The 22,307-nt window shown below is 54.5% G+C and overlaps 1 protein-coding gene across 1 annotated transcript in view; it reads right to left on the reverse strand.

Annotated features, from left to right (window-relative positions):
* Positions 1 to 22,307, reverse strand: part of LOC120370368 (mucin-2-like) — a 31,869-nt gene continuing 9,562 nt past the window's right edge. The window contains exons 2-5 of the mRNA XM_039484951.1: positions 11,051 to 11,512; positions 9,131 to 9,436; positions 8,746 to 8,912; positions 1 to 2,511 (exon numbers count right to left, since the gene is read on the reverse strand). Of these exons, the coding sequence (XP_039340885.1) occupies positions 2,467 to 2,511; positions 8,746 to 8,912; positions 9,131 to 9,436; positions 11,051 to 11,512 (980 nt within the window). The 3' untranslated portion in view covers positions 1 to 2,466. The remainder of the gene's footprint in view (positions 2,512 to 8,745; positions 8,913 to 9,130; positions 9,437 to 11,050; positions 11,513 to 22,307) is intronic.

Genomic DNA, 22,307 nt, shown 5'->3' on the forward strand with positions numbered 1-22,307 from the left:
AGCATTTGTAACTTTATTGCAGAAAAATCCACTATTAACATATTTTACAAAGAAAGTTGCACTTTGGTGTTTGGCGAGTTCTGTTCCCCACCCCCTCCCGCCCCTGGGGGGCAGAGGTGCAGGCGTGGCTGGGACAGTCAGTCCTCTCCCTTCAAGCTGTGTGCAGAGCGGCTTGTTCCGGCAACAACAGCTCCACTGACACCCTTGTGCCAGTTTCAGCCAGGGGGAAGTTCCGCTATTTCCATCAGCACTGTCTGTGCATCTGTTGGTGCCAAAAATTGGCAGCACCCTGCCCTCCAGCCGGGGAAACAAGGCTGCAGCGTAGGTGAAATTTCTATGGTTCCAACTTGGGAGTTTGATGCCTGTGAAAACTGCCCTCTAATTTTCACACAACAAGAGTGGGTGGTGGGGTGGTGGAAATCAAATACACTCCTTCCTGCATTTACTTTTGGGTGTGTTTCATCACAGGTAACAGAGAACAGATCAAACTCTACAGCCAACAGGAAAACCCTAACTACTGCATGATCTCTTCACCAGCTACTCCCAAAGCCACCGAGCAATGCAGGGAGTGGGGAAGTCACCTTCTCCAGCTCATCTGCCCTGGTTCCAGACGACCAGTTCTCCAGCTGCATGGCCCGAATAATCTCCATTAAAGTCAATGATAGGACTTATCTATGCCCTGCTGGTGGGAGACTAGGCCCTCCCGAAAGCTAATGTGGGCATAGCATGGCTGTGAAAATGGTGCAACTTCACGGGGCAGGGGCCTTGCCGGAAGAGATGCTGTCTGCCCACAATTCCCCCAGACTTTGCTGGCCTGAGGGAGCATGAGCACTGGCTGCCTTCGAACCAAGACAACAAGCTGAGACCTGAGAAAAACAAGGCTTTTGTATTATACCAACTATCCCAGCATCACTCTCAACAGCGAGACCTCGCCAACCGCTGCCCACAGTGTAACTGCCCAGGCACAGCCGAGCGGGACCCAGAGGAGCCTTCAGAAGGCGTAACAAGATAGGAAGTAGAAATAGGCAGGAGCCACTGTCTGGAAAGAGAGAAACCCCAGTGTGTGTGTGTGTGTGTGTTGGAGAATGGGGACAGGTGGGAACACAGAACAGAAAAAGCCACACAACCTCTCTCCAGCTGCACACACGGACAAGACGCATCCTGCCCAACATGCTAACGTTTGTCCCTAGGGAGCCCAAAGGCAGCTGGCTATCCCCAGACCCGCTCCTGTTTGTTTGCTTATTATGCAGCTGCAAAGGCTCCCAGGAGACGCAGGGGCAGAGCTGGCAGCCGCTGGGACTGCTCAAGGGACTTCAGAAGCAGAGAAGCAGCATTTCTTGACCTCCAAACCCAACACACTGGGGGGGACAAGGCACAAAACAATAGCAAAGGCTAGTTCGGGGGTGCGGGGCATGAAGTGCCCTTGAGAGCCACCAAGCAGCCTGGGCAAGGCTATTTCCATAGTGAACTAAGGAGCTCCCAGCTCGCAGTACTGGGGAGGGAAGTCATGGCGCAGGCCACGGAGGGCAGCCGCCAGAGCTCAGAGCAGGTACTAAGTGCAACAAGCGACTCTCTGATACCCAGGAGAAGAGCCTGCATGTTCCCTTCACACGCTGAGGTGACCACGGGCCAGCCTGCCTGCGGGGAATGGTTTAGGCTTGTGCTGCTGCCTCAAGGGAGAGAACCAGGGATTTTGTTTTCTTTTGAGACAGACAGGAGAGTCCCACCCAAGACAAGGCCACACAAGCCCCAATTACGTTTGTTCTCTCCCTCTGCAGCGTGATGAAAAACCTCCAGCCCATCCCTAGGGGCACAGTCTCCTCCCGCAGCCAGGGGGCAAGGAGAGGACTGCAGTTTACCACAGTCCAGCTAGATTCTCTGGGAATTCAGGAGTGGATCCCACTGCTGAAGTTCAAATAGGAACAACATGTGCAAAAAAACACAAAGCAAGAGGAAGCCAGTCTGCTCCCTGCCCTTGTCTCCCAGTGGGAAGTAACATTCTCCTTTGCTTGCCTTGTGAGGACCAACCCTGCATCTCCTGACACAAGGCACGTTTTGAGAGCAGCAGCTTCTGAGCCTTCCAAGCGAGTCCTCTCCAGAGATTGTCAGCAAAACATCAGCTTGACCGCCAGGCTAAAATGCAAAGTGAAAAGCCCCTCTCCCATCTCCTCAGCATTTTGAGGAGGGTTAGGACACTCGGCGTACGGAGAGCAGAGGGAAGGGCCAGTGCTGGGCTCTAACTGGCTCCAGCTCTCAGAATAAACTTTAAAACCAAACTTTTACAAAAGTTTTTAAAACAAACAAACCAACCCACCCATCTGCAATGAGTGTTTCAGTCAAGTGCAAAACCAGAGCCGCCTTCCCCCCATCCTCAGGGGATCTTCCTGGACCAGATCCTCAGGCGCCTACTGCTCAGGGAACTCCAGCGCTCCCCCAAACCTGGATGGAGGGTCCTCTTCTCGCTGCCTAGTAGCTGTAGAGGGAGAGGGGCGTATCCTCCATCATGTCGTCCTATGAGCAAAGGCGAGAAAGACACACAGTGTCTGTCACGTCATGGCATGGAGGAGGAGTGGTCCAGATCTGGGGTACTGCTGCATCTGGGAAGAGGGGTCCAGCCAGTGCCAGGTGCACAGCCCCTCCATTCACAGTGTAGCTGCTTTGCCATTTCCAGCCCCTGTGCTCCCCGAGCAGTGCCTCCGTTAGCCCCTGGCAAGGGCTCGCCCTGTCTGGAGGAGCTACCTTCCCTTCCTCCTATGGCCTTTGGAAGGGACTGGAGGAGGCAGGTGTGGGAACACGGCTGGGAGACTCCCCTCCCCCACAGGCCCACTCATGCAGCTCAGATGGCAGAGGAGAGTCTCAGAGAGAGGCCTGGACCCAGTATCTCCCTGGAGGTGTGCTGGGACCAGGCTCCCTTTCCCTCATCCCACCCCCCTCAAGGCCACCACCAGTCTGGCCAGTGAGGTCCCCCATCAGCAGGATTCATCACACAGATGGGTGGTCTCTGTGGAAGGACGCGAGGCAAACACCATGCCTAGGATGGTGAATATATCGCTGTTCCTCTGTGGCGTCACTACGCAGGACGACCGGTATGAAATGGTTACTTACCGTAACTGTGGTTCTTTGAGATGTGATGCAGCCGTGCGTTCCACTTAGGTGCATGCAGGCCCAACGCACCATAGCTGGAGAAATTTGCCTAGCAGTACCCGTAGGGGGTGACGCTCATGCCTTGTGGCTATAGCCCCTCCCCTGGCTACCCTCCTTCATTTCCTTTGCACTGAATGCCAGGACCCAAGAGCCCAATGCACAGGGGATGGAGGGTGGGTTGTGCAAAACACACCTGCATCACATCTGAAAGAACCACAGTTACAGTAAGTAACCGTTTTGTCATCTTCGAGTAGATGCGGATGCGTATTCACAAGCAGTGCCTCCCCCCACGCTCCCAGGAGGCAGGGCTCGGAGTCTACCTAAGCCTACCAAAGCCTGCCTCCACCCTGGAAGATGCAGTTATGGTGTGTGAACCTACGTATCGACGACCATGTAGCAGCCCTGTCAACATCCAATATGGAAAGTCACTGAGGAAGGCTATGGGCGTTGCTTGCATCCGAGTAGAGTGAGTCACACCTGGGGGGCATAGCTGAAGCTATTTCATATGGTGTCTTGATGCAGAGTGTTATCCATTTGGAGATCGCCTGTGAAGAGATTACTTGACCCTTCATCTGATCTGCATATAACACAAACAGGCAGACGAAGCATGAAACGGTTTAGTCCAGTCCAGACAGAAGACTAGACATCACCCGACATCTACAGTATGGAGACGTTGTTGCTCCGGAGATGAATGCAGCTTAGGAAAGAACACAGGTACCGCCCAATTCCAATGAAACTGAGAAGCCTCTTTAAACAGAAATTTTGGATGTGGTCGTAAAGTCACATTGTCTTTGGAGAATTGTGTATAAAGAGGCTCTGCCATCAGAGCTTGCAATGCTTATGCTCTCCTTGTGGAGGTCCTTGCTACCAGGAATGCAGTTTTCTGACACAAAAGTGGAAAGGGACAAGATGCCAGGGGCTCAGATGGAGGTCCCATTAAGGCCGCTAGGACTGAGTTAAAGTCCCACAGAGGAACCAGCTCTCTGACCGGGGGATGTAGACGAAGGAGCAGTTTTAAGAATCTTGCTACCATGGCACTGGAGAAGACAGATCTTCCCTGAATGGGGGGATGAAATGCTGATACTGCTGCCAGACGTGCTTTCAATTAACTAAACACAAGCCACGGTGACTGAAGGGGCAGCCACGGTTGGATTCTGCGGGCTAATGACCACACCAAAAATCGCTTCCATTTCACTGAATAGGCCATCCTGGTGGAGGGTCTTCTACTGTTAAGGAGGACTTGGACAGCTGCCGAGTGCTGCTCTTTCCCCCGCTTCAGCCATGCAGCAGCCACACTGTGAGATCCAGGGAGCTGAGCAGAGGATGCGAGTTGTGGCCTTGGTTCTGAGTAAGTTGGGATGAGGAGGCAGCGGTATGGGAGGCTGAATAGACAGTGCGAGAAGGTCGGAGAACCAGCACAGTCTTGGCCAGGCCAGGGCAATGAGAATGAATTTGGCCTGATTCACCTTGAACTTCAGGATGACCTGAGGGATGATCAAGATCATGGGAAAGGCATACAGGACAGCCCGCTACCAGCTAGATGGAAAGAGTCAGACAGGGAACCCCCGAGAGCAGAACAGGTGACATTTCCTGTCGTCTCTTGTAGCGAACAGCTTGATTGTCGAGATGCCCCAAGCTGTGAAGATGACCTAGTCTTCGAGGACCCCTTGTGACTCAGGGGAAAACACCTGCTGAGACAGTCCGCGCGATGATTCTGAACCCTGGGCAGGTGAACGGCTATCGGATCGTTCTCCTTAACACTGAGCTGCCACAGCCTGATCACCTCTGGGCAAAACCACCTGGAGTTGTTTGTATGTTTGTTCGCATAATACATGGCAGTGGGAACTGTGTGAATCTCGTGATAGGCACAGCATACGTTGTGGATGGCCCGCAACACCAGCACATTGATATCGAGCCGCCCACTCCAACCACAGCCCCGGTACTGTCAGCACTCCCAGGTGCGCCAACCCAACCCATCAGGGACGCGTCAGTAACAACCAACCTGGTTGGCAAGGGCCAGACAAAGGAAACGCCTTGGCAAATGTTCTCAGGACACAACCACCACGGCAAGGAGTCCAGGACCAGTGGATGAAGACAAACCAAACTGTCTAGAGGGCGAAGAGTAAGACTGTAGACCATCCTGTGCCGCATCTGAAGGGGGCAAAAGCGCAACCTTGTAAACCGGACCATGTGCATGCAAGCAGACACAGGGCCCTAGAGCCTCAGACACATCTGAACTATTGTGGGAGGCTGAGGCTGCAGACTAAGGCAAAGATGGTGGCAAATTGGCTGACAATGGTCAGTTGGAAGAAACGTTCGACGTCGTGGAATCTAACAGGGCCCCAGTGACCTCTATTTTCTGAGTGGGAGCCAAGGCTGACTTTCCAGTGTTTAGAATGAGACCCAGATGATTGAGCAAGTGCACTGTGATGCCGATGTGAACAAGAACTTCCCCTTCATAACCAGCTGTCCAGATACAGGAAGATGTGAATTCCCTTCTTCCCGAGAGATGCTGTAACAACCACCATGCATTTGATAAAAACCGGAGGGGACAGAAGAGAGGCTGAATGGAAGCACTGTGCACTGAAAGTGGTGTTTTGCCACAACAAACCGAAGGAACTTTCTGTGGCTTGGCAAAATTGCCACATTTAAGTGGGTATCTTGAAGATCGAGAGCAGCAAACCAGTCATTCTGAGACCATGCAGGGAGAGTAGTCAATAGGGACCATTCGGAACCTCATGTACCTGATATTTGTTGAGGCTGTGAAGGTCGAGGACAGGTCTTACTCCTCTCATGGATTTGGATACGAGGAAATACTGGGAGTAGAAGCCATGACCCTGGTATTCCAGCAGAACCTCCTCCACTGCTCCCAAAGCCAGCAGAAAATGGACCTGCTCGAAGAGCAGTATCTCATGAGACGGGTCCCTGAAGAGGGATGGGGAGGAACTGGGTAGCATAACCCGACATGACGGTGCTTAGGACCCAGCTATCGGTAGCAGTCGAGCCCCAAGCATTGTGAAAGTGGGCCAGCCTGTCCCCGAAGTGGGGAGATGAGGAGGGAGGAGCAACCACTGGAAGTTCCAGAGAGGGCATGTGGACTGGCCGAACCCTGAGCCCGACTGCTTCCTCCTGTGGGAACTATGCTCCTTTCTGGGGTAGCCCCGGTGCCTTGGAGGAGTGAAAGTCTGCTGCTGCTGTTGCATGTCTCTGCATGGTCAGCCCCCAAAGACTGCCGGGGAGTCCTGGAGTCCCTGAAGGAGCGCAGCATCTTGTCAGTTTTGTCCAAGAACAGTGTTTGGCCGTCAAAGGCCAAATCCTCAATGGATTACTGGACATTGAGGCAATGCCCAAATTCTGCTTAGCCGCAGGTGGTACCGAAGCCGGCATGCTCCAGAGGGCTGTAGCCGGTTCAAGGAGCGTATCACTGATAGGGAGGGTGACTCTCCCAGGGGCAGACGGCTGCAGGATGTCCACCAATTCGTGGGTGTTCTCTTGCAAGAACTCCACTTGGATACTGTGGGAAGCAGCTACATGCCACAAAAGGTCTTAGCACACCTTAAAATCCTCCGGTATCGAAGGCAAGAATGAGTGAGGCAGCACAGCATCGTCTGGAGACGGAGACGAGGCCCTCAACTGAACCAAAGCTGGATCCTGTTAAAGGGCTGACGGACCCGGATGGGACAACTACGGAGGCTTGGGCCTGCAGCGGATTGACAGTCACCACTGCAGACCTGGCCAGTGATTTCGCCTTCAAGCAAGACAGGGTGGGACCTCCGCAAAGGAGGAGCGTCCCACAGATTCCATGGAGGCCGCTGGCACGGATAAGGCATTGGTAGCCAGCAGACACCGAGCCGGAGAAGAACGCCAATCCATAATAGTCTGTCAGCGGTCCCCAGTGCTGATCAGGGGATGGAGCGTGGGAGGATGACAGCTCCGACTCAGAGGTTGGGGAGCTTTGGGATCCTGGGGATAAGCGTGGAGTGAGACCAGAAGAAGCGAGTAACCGATTCGTCTGTTGCCCAGAACGAGGCGTTGCCCATGGAAGTGGTACTGTCGTCAGCGAGCATGCCGGTGCCGGAAGCAGTGTCAATCCCAAAGTCAGGAGCAGCAGCATGGGAGTGTTTGACGGTACCTATGTCGAGGGCGGTGAAAGCCGCCATGGAAGCGTTTGCTGGGCAGAATCCCACTCCCGAGGTCCCCTATACCGATTCTGGTACTGGCTCTGCACACTGGGGTGCGGTGCAGACAGACCTGAGGGTTCAGTGGCTCGTTCAGTCGACTGACCAGGCTACAGACAACACAGCCCTGGACCAAAGAAGAGGTCAGGACCAAAAGGCAAAGGAGGTCTGTAGCTGCCTGGTATGCCACTGACCTGGAAACAGTCGGTACTGGCATCTCCCTCATTGGTGCCAGACTCAACAGACACCCGGGGGCCAGAACGGGAGTCAACGGTACAAGGTTTCTACGCTCCCTACTCAGAAGGGTTAGCGGTACTCGTGCCATCCCCCAGGCCGGCACCTACTCCGTGGCAGTCCATGCTTTTCCTGGGGAGGCAGAAGAGTCACTCCGAGATCTGGAGCAGTCCGGAGTGGTATTATGCAACCTTTTCCTTGGCAGAGGCAACAGGGAAGGGCTCCTCCGCTTCTTTGGGGAGGCAACTGCTCGGGAACGTGAAGCGGCAGCGCTCGGAGTCCGCAGGCGATCTCCAACCCGACGCGCGCCTTGGGACTGAAGCAGGTGCTGCGTCAGGCGAAGGCCCTGAGCCCCTTGGGCCTGTCCCTTGAACGATGTGCAGATCGCACAACGCTCTTTAATGTGGGTCTCGCCAAGACAGAGCAGGCACCGTGTGTGGGGATCGCTCCCCACGCAAAGGACAATATTTAAACCCTGGTGAGGGCTATCTAGCGGAGGGAAAAACTAAACTCGCTGAGATATTGGGAGGTTAAGACCCTTAAGCTCTGACTCCAGCCGAGGGGTGATAAGAAGGAACTGAGGGAAGTTCAGAGCAGCGCTGCCTCATGTAGCTAGGGGAGGGGCTGTGGCCATGAGGCGTGCACACTGCCCCCTACGGGTGCTCCTAGGCGAATTTCTCTGGCTTCAGTGTGCTGGGCGCGCATGCACCTGACTGGAATACATGGCTGCATCTACTCGAAGAAGAACTTTGTATCTCAGAGACTACACAGAGTGAACACTGCATAACACATCAGGGCAGGAGTGAGGAAAAACACTGACTCTACTTGGAACCATGGGGGAACCATGGCACAGGATGTCAGGCTGCCTTCACACTGTCTGTCTGTCTTCTGGAACAGGGCTGGCAAGGTGGATCCTGTCGCTAAATCTCTTGTCACCTGACATCCTGGCAATGAACCTTGGAGGAGGCTCTCTAGACCCCACCCCAAGCCCCATACCCCTCCCAGTCACTGGCACCTCTTCCTTTGCATGAGGAATGAGCCGAATTCCCTCTGCGCAGCTTGTCGCCATCACTGCTGTCACGGCTGGAAGGGGAGCTGCAGCGTGGCCTGGCCACACAGCTGGGAGCCAGCCAGGAGCTCAAGGCACAAGGGCCCTGGACATGGCTGGCAGGGCAGGGGCGTTGCTCACCATGGGCAGGTCCTGCAGGCGCCGGAACTCCATCCGGCTGTGGCGCTGCCGGTATCTCAGGAAACCCACCAGGGCCAGGATCCCCACCATGACAACGAACATGGAGATGACACCAATCACCAGGGGGTTGGCCCCCATTCTGCCGGCAACAGCGGAGCTGGGCAGGTCTGCAGAGAGGAGGAGATGGTACCAAGAGGGTAAGGTCCCCAGGGCTGGAGCAGCCAATCCCCGTCTCCCCCTGGGCTCTGCCCTACAGCACCACAAGGGCTCCCCCAGCTCAAACCCACAGGTCAAATGCCTCTCCCATGCCCCTGCCCTTGCTGCGCTCTCAATAACCAGTTAGAGAGAGCAGAGATGGGAGCACTGGGGCCTCGAGAGCATTTACCTTGACCATCATCGTCGCCCACATCCAACACAGAAGCCTTCTCGTGCACGGGATCGGCTGATGGCTGCCCTGCAGCTGTTGTGGCTGCCCTGTTGGGGGAGGAAGCTCTGGGGGTTGCCGTGGTGGTGCTGGGGGTGGTAGCTGCAGGTGTGCTCCCTGTTGTCATGGCAGCAGGGACGGTGGGCCCTGCGGTGCTCTCCTCTGTGGCATTCTCTTGGGCTGTTTGTGGGGTGGGTTCAGGGTTCCCTGTCGTGGGCCCCAAGGTGTTGAATGCAGAAGGCTCCAGCTGGGCGCTGCTCGTTGTTGCTGCACAGAAGAAAAAGAGGCAGTTATCTACAAGGTGAAATCCTGAGTCTGCCCATCCCCACCCTGCATGGCCTGGAATGGGCGGCAGGCAGCGCTGCTGTCACCTACCGGCCATGCCCAGCCCCTGACATGAGCCCAGAGCTCTCTCTGCTCCAGGTTCCCCCTGGAATCCTCAGGGAGGCAGTGGAGAGGCCCTGAGACCCCTGCTGTTCTGTGTCGAGCTATTCAGAGGGCCACCAACTGGAGCCCTGGCTCTGTGCCGGAGAACAGAGTGGGGTGGGACGTGGGCAAGGCTTGGGAGGGCATCTCAAGCCTCTCCAGGCTAGCAGGCCGATTCCCCCATCAAAGAAGATTCTTTAGCACCACTGAAAATTTACTTCTTCTGGAGGTTGAGAGACTCTGAAAAGGTCATTAACTCTGTCTCGTCCTCCCCCACAACTCTCCATGGCTACATCCCATCACCTCCATGTGGCCACCAAATGGTGCTCATCTCCTAGCAGATGAATCCCCACGACAACGCCCCAGAAAAGCAGGGATCCCCAGTAGCCTGCGGACGTGCCTGGGGAGAGCCTGCCCACCTCTCTCAGTAACAAATGCCGTACAGATTAATCATCAAATCAGTAAGTATTTCACAACTTGTCAGAGTCAGAGAGCCCCCCTCAGAGCCCAGGCGTGTTGAAGGGAACATGTCTCTGAGCTAAGAACCCCCCTCTAATCAGCAGCAAAGCCCAGAAAACCAAGTCAATGAGAGTCCCCATGCCATCCAATGGGATTTTAGGGCAGTGTGGCAGACCAGGTCACCCTTGACCACCCTCTCCTTTAACAGAAGGCCTAAAATCGACAGCAATAGCCTCTCTGGAAACGTCGTCAGGCCAGAGAAGAGAGATTAGGCTGGCAGCTGTGCCCTGCTGCCAGTAAGGATCCCAGCATGCAATGCGCTCTGTTGCTCAGAGCCACCTAGCCGCACTGCATGCTGGGATTTTCCTCACAGTTTCTCGTTGATGATTGGGGGGGAGGTGTTAGCTTCTATCTACCCCATGCTATAGAAGTTAGGGGTTGCGTGTGCAAGCTGCCAGCCCCAGATACCAGCTGGGCAATCCTGCTTTAAATCCAGCCGGGCCAGGTACTGCTCTCATACTGGTGTGACCTCACCACAGTCACAAGAGCCGCTCTGGAGTGACGCGGGTACAAAGGAGAGCAGCATTCAGCCCCTGGGTGAGTGTGCGTGTACCTAGGAAGGAAAGGGTTAATTTGCTGTACTTTTGAGGAAAGATGTAAGGGCCTTTAGCAGCAACGGTTTATAACTCTTCCCCTGCCAGGACAGCTGGCTGATGTGGTAAAAGCTAGGGAGCAGGTTCCCTATCTGCATATGAAAGAGGAACCAGCAGCTGCCGCAAACCTTTCCCACTTGCCCTAGCGTCAGGATCCCCCTTTCACTTACCAAGGGCCCAATCCTGTGAGGTGCTGAGTGCCCCCGACTCCAGGCAAAGTCAATAAAGGTAGAAAGGCACTCAGCACCACACGGGGCCAGGCCTTAAGTCCCCAGGCTGGGTGTGCTGTGGGAGAAAGTGCCCCCTATGCACGGGTGAGCGGCGGGGTAGCAAGAAGCCTCACCCAGCGCGTCCTGTGGTGGTGGATGTGTTGTAGCCATTGTCGCGGTGCCAGTCGGCCCCGTGGGGCTGGAGGGCTCTGTTCCATTTTGGCCAAGCTGGTTTGCATCTGAGGTGTTGGCAGCCAGAGCCGGAGTGGGGAGCTCTGAGCTGCTGTTGGCCGACTGGTTCTTATTCTGAAGCCCCATCGTAGCATCCGCTGAGACGGCTGGGGCAGGAGTCTGCAGCCTGGCTCCCTTGGTGGTGGTTCCGCTGGGATCGGGTGGGATGGACTCGTCCAGCTCGACAGCGCGGGGGCTGCTAATACTGGGGTGTATGGCCGCCCCGTCCTTATCGGCGCTAATCACAGGAGGGGTGGTCGCCTCCGGGCTGAAGCCACCAGCCTCACTGAGTGGAAGTGAGCCTGGCCCAGTGCTCGGCTGAGCTGGTGACACCGCCTGGTCAGTCAGGGTCTCCTGCCCATCTCCTAGTGCAGGAAAGAAAGAGAGAAACGTTGAAAGGGGTGATGTCCATGCCACACGATAGGGGACCCAGGGTGTAGGCGGGCTGGGGAGGGAGGGCAGGAACCAATCCCCAGCTGGCCTGTGCTGCATACAGCATCGCACAAACACCAGGGACCAGAGAAGGGGTCCGGGCAGCAAGCCTGCCTCTGGAGCAGCAGGCGCTGGTCTCTACCGAAGGCAGGATGCCTGATCAGAGGGAGCCACATCAGCTCCACCGTCAAACCTCCCACTCCTATCGCACTGTAAAGGATGGACGTGACTGGAAACTCTCCACACTCCCCTCAATACTGGGAGTTCAGTAAGAAGAGTGTCTGAAGGCCAAAGAGCCACAATTCCACAGTCAACAAAGAGGATGACGGCAAAAAAAAGCCCACCCTGGTTCAATCGGGAAGTGAAGGTGCCATTTTAAAATAAATTTTAATAAACCATAACAAAAGGACAAAAAGGGGAAGTAGATAGCAATCATTATAAATCAGAGGTTATGAAGGGTAAAATATTGATACGGGAAGCTAAGGACACGAGGGTGAAAAATTAAAAAGGTGTCTAAATATATTAGAAACAAAAGGAATCTTAACAGTGATAGAGGCTCATTACTAGATGGAGATGGTAAAATCGTTAATGATGTAGAAAAGACAGAAATGTTCCATAAATATTTCTGTTCTGTATCTGTAAAGAAGGAGAATGATGTTAGACAGCATCTACGAGAAATAGACATTTAAAAAATCAGCAGGCCCAGATACCTTGCATCCAAGAATTCCAAGAGTTGACTGAGATTTCTGGCCCACTAATGTTAAATTTTAATAAATCTTGGAATAGCAGGGAAATTTCAAGTCTGGAAGAATGCTAATATTGGGCCAATACTGTATTCAACAAGGGCAAGCAGGATGAGCCGGTTTACTATACGTTGGTTAGCCTGACATCTATCCTGGGCAAAATAATGGAAAAGTTGATGCAGGATTCAATAAATAACTAATGGGAATATAATTAATGCCATTCAACATGGTTTTAGGAAAACAGGTCTTATCAAAACAAATCTGATTTCACTTTGATGAGATTATACATTTGGTTGATAAAGACACGTAATAAATACGTTTTGTACTGCATTTAATTCAATGTAGCCCGTCACTCTGATTAAAATATTAGCACTATGCAATATCAAAACACATGTTAAATGGACTGAGAGCTGACTGACAGATCTTAAAAGGCAGCTGTCACCGGGGAGCCATCATTGAATGGGGATGTTTATAGCGGGGTTCTGCAGGGTACTAGGCCTGATGCTATTCAATATTTTCATCGGTGATTTGGAAGTAAATATAAATTCACTGTTGATAAAATATGCAGCTGGCACAAAGACTGGCGAATGGCAAATAATGAGAAGGACAGGGCAGTCATACAGAGGAATCTGGATGATTCAGTAAGCTAGTCTGTGAAAACAAAATGTGTTTTAATACAGCCAAATGCGAAGTTGTACATCTAGCAACAAGGAATGCACCCCATACCTACAAAATGCGGGACAATATCCTGGACAGCCGTGACTCTGAAAATACTGCAAGTACTTATTCATGCGCTTAACTTTAAGCACATGTATAATATCTAGGGTGACCAGATGTCCCGATTTTATAGGGACAGTCCCGATATATTGGGCTTTTTCTTATACAGGTGCTTATTACCCCCAACCCCATCCTGATTTGTCACACTTTCTATCTGGTCACCCTAATAATACCACCGATGCCAACTGCACGCACGTATTGGCAGTATTGCGGCCACAGAGGGGAGCCCAAGTGGTGCACCATATATAGTGAGAGGCCAGACGGTGTAAGTTACACTCACATAGGTCTTGCCCTGATTCCAGCCATCAGCGGCCTGGCACCAGTACAAACCCCTAGTGTAGGTAAAGCTCGCTGCAATTTGCATCAGTCCAGCTTAGGCTGGTTTCAAGAGCTTAGACCCCTCCCTCCCCCCCATCATGTCTCCCTTACAAATCTGGCTCCCAAGGAACACTGTGGAGAAACGCCGCCAGCACCGTGTTGGGATCTCTTGACAGAGCTGAGAGAAGCCGGTGACTCAGCAGGGAGGCTGCACGTTAAGAAGGCATGAGAGAGAGGGAGTGTGTGTGTATCCAACAAAAGGCACCAAGCCGAGGCCTTAGAAGGGAGAGGCTGATGGAGCTAAATTTATACAGGCTAAAGGAAATGGTATTTATGGGATTGTGAAAGCCCTATAAATATCTGAAGGGAAATATACAGCAGAGGACTAAGATCTAGTAATAACAGGGTTGAAAAATACACAGGCGTAAGTAGGGGCTTAGGGACTGGCAGATGGACCCGCTAAGCTCACGCTGTGTGACGGTCTAAGACAGCCCAGCTGCCCTCTGACAAGAATCAAGCTGGGTGCGAAGTGCTGTGTGCCTACCACTACCCTGCCCTACTCACAAGCACTTGGTAAGAGGCCAGAAGCTCCTGAGGCCACGCTCGCACTCAGCCATCTAGCCTGGGAATAAATAGATCCTCCCATCATACACACCCGCCCGCTTCTCTCCCGATAGACACAGACACACACCCTGTAAACAGGCAGTACTTGTCTGGGGGCAGGAGGAGGGGGTGCGAGAGGAGAGGGGCTGGGGGGCCAGCACTGCCCCAGGCTCACAAGGCCTGTTCCCCGTTTGGAAGCTGCTCAGAGATGCGTGCAGATGCTCACCCAGCCAGCTAGCTGGAGAAGGGGGAGCTGAGGGGGGAGGATCGGCTTCGTCTTTCCAAGGACAGGGCAGGCTCCCAGGTAGAGGCCAGAAGAGCAAAGTGCCCCTAGAGTCCAAGCTTCAGAGACCCAGCCTGGCCCAAAGCAGGGTGCAGGGTTAACCCACGATCTCCAGCCCCCATTGCCGCTGCTGGGTGGACTGGCCCGGCCTCACACAGGAAGGTGCGAAGCTGCATAAGCGCTGAGCTCCCGGGCCTGGGGGCTGAGTTCCCCAGTGCTAGACTGGGGTGCTGTGGTTCCAGGGAGAGGCAGAGGCCAGGAAACAGCTTTGCTCTCAGACCGGATGGGTGGAGGGAGTCAGGGCATGGTGCGGAGCAGCCCTGCTGCTGCTCTACGTCTTAGAGGAAGGCCTAAGCCACGTGAGGCTGGCTGAGGCCCTCTCGGAGTAGGGAAAGGGACGGCCTGACTCTCGCGCTTTCCATGGCAAAGCATGCTGGGAAAGGAGAGGCACTGGGGGCCCTTGAAATACCAGCTCCTCTCCCTGCTCTTCAGCCCGCTGTAGGGAAGTTGGCACCGGGGGCTGACCGCGCTCCTGGGAGTGAGCAGGTGTTGGGGGTGCAGGTAGGGGCTTGTCTATGCGAACAGCCTTCGGGTTTTAGCTGCTGCTGGGCTGGGGGAGCTCTTGGAGATTTATATTGCTTGGGGGAGCTGGTCTCTGCTGTCTCATGGTGCAACAGACCCCTGGGTACAAGAAACCCCTTCATCTGTCCCTGTGTACCCCCTGCCCACGCCCACGGCAGGCAGGGCCCTCCTGTCGCTGCTGGGGGTTGTGCTGTCCCCAGGCACAGGCCTTACAGAGTCTGTCTGCCTGGAGAGAGCCGCCTGGCTGTGCTGAGGGAGCAGATGGCTCTCAGCAATACCCAACCAACACACACACACACAAGCTGGAGGGGTTCTCGTCTCCCTCCTGCAGGGGAGAGGGGGAATATGGAACTCACGGGGGGATCTGGGTGAGATGGGCTGGGCTTTGTCTCTTCTTGCTGCCCCAGCAAGATCACTGAGGTGTGTGGCCCGCAGGGATCTTAGTGCAACTGTCTTTGAGGGGCTGCGTGGTGTTAGTGGAAACCTGCCCTTGGAGCTGTGGTTTAGAGGGCCTGGTACAGGGAAGCAGCACGTAAAGGGGCACTTGAAGGTATTAAAAGCAGCTGTGCGTAGCTGGAGCCACTGATCTGTTTGGCTGTGCCTGTGGTGCACACCGAGGCTACTTGGAACATCGCATGAGCAGCTAGAGCAGAACTCTGAGCTGTCGCTCCAAGAAGCAGACCCTCGGGCTCTGAGCTACAGGAGAGGCTTTGCACCGCTGACAGCGAAACACTCAGTCCTGCTCCTAACCAGTACACGGTTACAGCCAGCTCATAGTTGGCTGAGCAAAGCACGGCCTTTACCCTTTAATGGGATGCTGTGGCCATTAAGGCCAGAGGAGGTAGTTTATTGGAAGAGAGGAAGATGGTCCTGGAGGCAGTTGGCATCTGGGAGAAGGAAGGTACAGGGCTATCCTAGATCATTGTTCCCGTAAGGGCCTGACACCAGGTGCTTTGGAGAGGGCAGGGCAAGGCTCCCCTCTCTCCCAGCCAGCACAAACAGGAGTGGGGCTATTAAACCCACCTGGAGAGCATCAAGAGCCTGACTAGCTGAGTGGGTGACCCAAAAAAGGAGTCTCCAAGCGAAGCCAAGGAAGAAGCTCCTGAGACCAACAGGAAGAACTCAGCTAGGACCTATGGGGAGAGTCTACAGGACAGGAAGGGCCAGGACTGGAACTGCACAGACCCAGAAAGGAGGGCTGTGAAACCCTGAATCTACCGGTATGTCTACACTGCAGTGTAAGCCCAGGGCTAGCAATAATTTGAGGCAGCAGACCCTGAGTTTGTTAACCTAGGGCTCTAGCATCTACACTGCATTATGTGAGCCAAGTCCCACTTCCCATGTCCCGGACTTCCTAGCACCCTTCCAAGATGTGGCCACTCTAGCCCTTTGTTCATGGTGCCGTAAGTGAAAACTTGACTGTCCACCAAATTTGACTGTCCAGAGGATAAAGAAAAATCAGCCTGTGGGATACTCTTGGCGGACTCCCAGAACATGAGTCCAGTGGGGCTGCATCTACACTGCAAAGGAATAAGGGCTTGAGCCCTGGGTCCCATCTTGACCCAAGCTTAGACCCTCTACCCCCATGGGGTCCTGGGACCCTGTATCCAAGCCCTGGGTTAGAGTGATTTGTGTGTAGACAGAAGGAGGGTTAGGCTTGAGCATGAGTTCAAACTCTGGGCTTACATTGCAGTGTAGACATACCCTAAAAGGGAGCTCTGGGGGGAGGGAAGCTGGTTAATCTGAATAAAATAGTCCCAAGGCAGGGGGAATATTGTACTCTGGATGTAGGTGGGTATAAGTGGGTTATTCTCAGAATTCAAGGGGAAACTGAGGCAGGGTGCCTGCAGGACCATTCCAGACCCTAAGGCAGTGCTCTGGGACTGCACCCACCTACGACACACAACACTACAGCATTTCTGACTGTCATGTGATCACTTTTAAAAACCACCTCTGATCAGTTTGGAGCAACAGCTCAGCAGCATAACAGCTGCTCACTCATCTCACTGGACATTAACTCTGAAACCTAATGATGACCAGTGAACTATTTTCTGTTGAATACCAAATGTGTTGTAGAGCCCTTCTCCCACCCAAAGATCCAGCACTTTCTCTAACTACTGGGTTCAGCCTCTCCTGTCGAGGAAACCGGCACTTCAGGGAAGGCAAAGAGCGCACCAACACAAGCAAAGATGCAGCTCCTTGCAGTGACCTCCGGCTGGGGAACCAGAGGGGATAGTTTCCTGACCAAGAGGAGTCCTAGAGGAGGAGGGTTGTAACCATTTGAGGGAAAAAATGCACCCCGTTGCAGACACTGGTAGGAAATGCACCTACTCCGTGGTGAGAGGAGAGGGCTATCTGCTAAGGACGAGAGCCAGCTAGGTATTGCAGACGGCTCTGTGGTGCAGTGCTGTTACAGTACTAGATCTCCAGGGTTAACCTGAGTTAACACCAGCTCTGAGGCTAATACACTATAAATGTGCCACAGTACAGCAGGAGAAAGAAGGACGCCAGTTGAGCATGAGGTGCAAAGGCTTAGCTCAGACTTCATAGCCGTGCCCCAGCAATCCGGCTGCAGTGCGCCAGGCGAAGCGATTGAGGGGTTTATGAACACATAAGAATCTGTAACCAGCTCCAGATCTAAATTGCCTCCTTGGTGGGGCTGGAGACGTCTGCACCAGGGGCACAAGCAGAGCTGCTGCTGGGCCTTGTTCTGAAGGCTTCTGCTTTGTGCCTGGGCTTTTCTGGAGAGTCCAATGTAAAGCGTGTTTCACCCCCCATCTCCCAGCACCGGCAGCCTTCCGCTCGGAGCCAAGGTCTGCAAGGCCATCCCCGAGACAAGGAGCGTTCCCCTCACACAGGGACAGACGGCCTCCCGTCTGCCTGAGGAACCAGAGCCCCCCAGTTCCATGTGCCTTGTCTCTTGGAATCCCAGCCAGGAGCCCCTGTGCTCCCTTTCAGAACCAATTCACCATCCAGATCCAAAGCTGGAAGCGCCACTCTCTGAATTAAACTAGGGCGTGGCCAGCAGCAGCTGGGCCTGGACCCAGGCTCCTTTCCCCAGCTGAGAAGACAGAGGTAGCAGGGTCCTTTGTTCCCCCTGTGAGCCCTTTGATATTGAGCTGTGTGGGAGGCACAGCTGGTTCCAGCCTGCAGAGACCAGATTTCTATTTAAACCCAACCACTGTCATAGACTCTCAGGACGCCCAGCATTCTGCTGACAAGCACTTTGCAGCTCCACGTGACCCTTCAACCCCCGAGCAAGGCCTGTGCCCTCCCAGCTCCCTAAGTGATGGACAACGGACTTGGATCTTCCTCCAAAGGCCAGGGGCCAGGAGTAAATCTCAACCGATGCTCAGGCAGATATTTCCAGCTCCAGTCAATAAAGCAGCAACAGCCTGATCAAACGCACAGCAAGGGTCAGAGGGACTCCGACGCGTATCTTTTACACAGGGGGCAGGTGACTGTCTGGCACTGCATTAACTAGTCTGATGGGTTTATGGGACCTTCAGTATAGAGCAGTCTGAGTGCATCTTTCTCTTGTTCTCTGTGTTCTCCCCACTGGAATCACCGCTGGGGAAAGGTGCTCGCTTGTCCCCTCTTTATCCACCGAGCAGATACAGCACATACAACGGCAGGGCAAGGGGCCTCTACGCTCCCCCTCAACCCTGCCCTGGGAAGCCCATGCGTGAGGAGATCAATCTCCTTGACCCATTCACATTGTGGCACCTGATTCTGCCCAGGAAGCCAACCGGTACCAACTGAGATGGGTTGTTAGAAGGGACGCCTGCCCACCAGGCATGGGCCTGCCCAGCAGCTCCTGATCTGGGGGACCTTTGGGAAAGCTTTCAGGCACTGCTGACCTGGGCTGGACTGGAATTGGCAGCCTTACGCGAAGGCTGCATGTGCCCTCTCTTTTATCTGCAGCATCGAGGTGTTTAGATCTGGAGGGTTTCAACAGGGGGAGGCAGCACGTGCACTGAGTCCCTTCCGAGACTTAGAGCAATTGCAACTCACCTCCCCACCCCACCCCACATCTTGATATGCTCCTGGCTACCCCGGCTAATACTCAGTGGTCATTAAAGGACTATCCAGTGCTTTCTCGAGGTCCTCGTTCCCCTGCCTAACCTAGGAATCTATCAGAACAGGTCACTGCTAGCCCCCTGCCCATGAGCCCAGGAAGCAGGACAGACCTAGCCCCTGCACCGTAGCACAGGTGGGAATACAGCAGCTGGCTCTGCGGAAACTCCATCACTCAGCATCAAGATAAGTAAGTTAACCCTCGGGCAGCAGCTGTCCTGGAGGAGTTTGTGAGCATCAGCAGCGGGCATTAAGGAGACGGGGCAGAAAGTCTCTGTGCCTCTTCTTTGCCCCCTCCCCCCCCCAAACTCTGCTTCTCCTTCCACTTGGAGCTCTACCCCGGTCTGGGGGAGGAGCTGTGGAAGTGGGGCTCCTGATGAGGGTTTGCAGGTGGGAGTACTGGACTGAGGATGCGGGTGCAGAGATGTTGGCAGAGAAGGCTTGACCAGTCCCTGGTAGGCAGATAGCAGCTGTTGGCAGCTGGGGGCTGTGTCAGCAGGTGCAGGGTTTCACAGCCTTCTCCATCAGAAAATGATCAAGGAGTCTATGCCACAGCCCTAGGATTAAGGCTCTTCTGTCAGAGAATCCTGCTTTACTTAAAGGCTGCATCACTAACCCTGCACTTCCTGCAGCCCATGGTAAACATACAGCTACGTATATAACTAGTGAACACGCAGTCACTCTCCAACCCGCCCTCCCCCCACCAAGGGAAGTCAGCGTTCAAACAACTCTAGCTGGCATCCTATACGCCAGCTCTGAAGACACTTTCTGAACCTGACCACACTTGCCCAGACAAGGTTTCCTGCGTGTGTACGTGTGCAGCCTGCAGCCAGGAAGGCACTAGCTGGCACCATGGGGAAATGCACCACCTCAGGCTGCATGACCTGCTCTGGGAGGAGTTCAGTGGAACCGGTCTCATTTCCCCAGAATCCACCCCCCCAAAACCAAAGGCACAGGGTAAAAGTGTCCGTCTCTACTCAGAGCCCCAGCACTGGACTAGCAGGGGGTGGTGTGGGCTGGGATGCAGGCACACCGAGAGCTGCATATCAGGAAAAGACCCGCACACCCCTAGAGCCAGGCCACCAGCCCTTTCCGTTCATGGGCACTAAAATTACCCAAGCAAATATTTAAATGAGATAAAGACCAGGCTAATGAGTTACTCAGAGTCCTAATGAACCAGACACAGTGCCTGGGCTTGACGACAAGCCAGGAAGGAGCAAGCCTAAGAGGCATGGGAGGGAGACAGCTTACATAGCGATGTGACAGTCTCAACAGCCGCTGAGAGTGAAGAGCCAAGAACTGTCTCCTGTGACAATGGCAGGGTAGCGCCACTGCCCCCCCCCCCCGCTCCCGGGTGCTAACGCACCCTCCCAGGAAGGGTCACAGTGTGCAGGGGGGGCAGGAACAATTTGTATTGTGGGGGGTGCTGAGAGCCATTGAACCAATCTGATGGAAACCATTTCAAGCCACGGGGTGCTACCACACCCCCAGCGCCCCTAGTTCCAGCCCCTATGTCCGCACGCTTGCCAGCAGGAGAGTCTGACTTCCTAGCCAGCACCTACAGGAAGCAGAGTGCCAGTGGACAGCCATTCCCCCTCTCACATGCATTTCAGCCCTGTCTGGGGGAGGTGTCTTGCACTAAGCCCTTCCAATGGGGTGCCAGGGACCAGCCTAGAGACACCAGCGGTCTGATCAGGTATGGCAGGGGTGGCCAACCTGAGCCTGAGCAGGAGCCAGAATTTACCAATGTGCATTGCCAAAGAGCCACAGTAACACGTCAGCAGCTCCCAGTGTCTCCCACCCGCCAGCAGCACCTAACCCTCCATCCCTGCGCCTCCCGCCCACCACGATCAGCTGTTCTGTGGTGTGCAGGAGGCTGGGGGGAGAGGGGAGGAGGAGGAGCAAGGGTGCAGCAGACTTGGGAAGGGGCGGGGGCCTTGGGGGAAGAAGTGGAGTGGGGGCTGGGGCTTGGGGCAGAGCCAGGGGTTGAGCAGGGAGCACCCCCCGGCACATTGGAACGTTGGTGCGTGTAACTCCAGCCCTGGAGTCGGTGCCTATACAAGGAGCCTGCATGTGGCTCCAGAGCCGCAGGCTGGCCACCCCCGGGGTATGGTGACACTCAGAGGTGGTGTAATGGGAAGTGCAAAGCTCAGAAGCTGTTTGTGATGCTGAGCACAGGTGGGAGGGTCAACAAGTATCGCTTCAGAGGGGGAGGCAACGGCTTAGCAAGGGGAGGCCCCACACCTAATGCTGAGGCGAAGGATGGGAAGGCCTGGCTCAGGTCTGCTCTCGTTTAAGTGACGTCCTTGCTGCCAGTCGGTGAAAGATCCCGTGAGAGCATGACACCCTGCTCCTCACCGCTGGGAGAGGGGTTCTGGGAATCTCCTCTTGCCAAGCCTTGCACCCCTGTTTAGTTCACACCTGGGTACTGTCCATAGGCCAAGCTATAGCGAATGGGCTCCCTTCCCCACAAGGGACTGCGGGGATTGCCCTCCGGGTGCCCATCCAGCTGGGATTTCAAAGCTGGTTCTTTCTTGTAACTTGCAAGCTTAATCAATCTAAAAGTAGACAGAAGACTTGGCGCCAGCTGAAACCTGGCCTTGATTCTTAAAATACAAGAGTCAGAGCCACCAGCAAGAAAACATTCGGAGTGTTACCAGAAATCTAACCGCCACAATGGGGCCCCTCTGCATCAGCGGGGAGGCCAGCCAGCTATAACTCTCTATCCAGCAGCACAACAAGTACAAGTCTCACCCACGTCCCCACTACAAAACCAAACCCCACCAGGGGAATTGGATGATCCAGAGGGCTAGGGGACGGATTACAGCATCAGTCCCTTCTTTCCTACCGCTCCAAATCCAGCCATGGGTAGTAAGGACCAGAGGTCACTACCGTCCGATGGCTGCTTGGGTACCGGTGTGAAATGAGCTGGTGGTTTCATAAGGGGCTAAGTGTCCACATCACAAAAACCACTCCCGCGACTGGCAGCCCTGCTGGCGTTTCCCGCAATGGTGGCCAACGATTTCCTGGGCCGTGGAGGCAGAGGAACCAGTCTGCTCCTCGGCACTAATGCCACCCAGCCCTTCTCATCTACAGATCTTCACACACTTCACAGTGTCCACGGCCCCCTTTTACAGATGGGCAAACAGAGGCACAGGAAGTAAAGGGACTCGCCCAACATCACACAGTAAGTCTGTTGCAACCTAGCACGGTGCCCCCCTTAAATTCTCCTGCTCCCTTGTAGCCCATCTCAGCTTGCCCTGCAGTGTCACAGGGTGGGATCCCTGCTCCCCCACCTTACTCTGAGCTCCTTTTTCTTCCATCTTTGGGCACTGCTCGCCACCC

The sequence above is a fragment of the Mauremys reevesii genome, linkage group 8 (genome assembly GCF_016161935.1).
Source record: "Mauremys reevesii isolate NIE-2019 linkage group 8, ASM1616193v1, whole genome shotgun sequence".
Lineage (NCBI taxonomy): Eukaryota > Metazoa > Chordata > Testudines > Geoemydidae > Mauremys > Mauremys reevesii.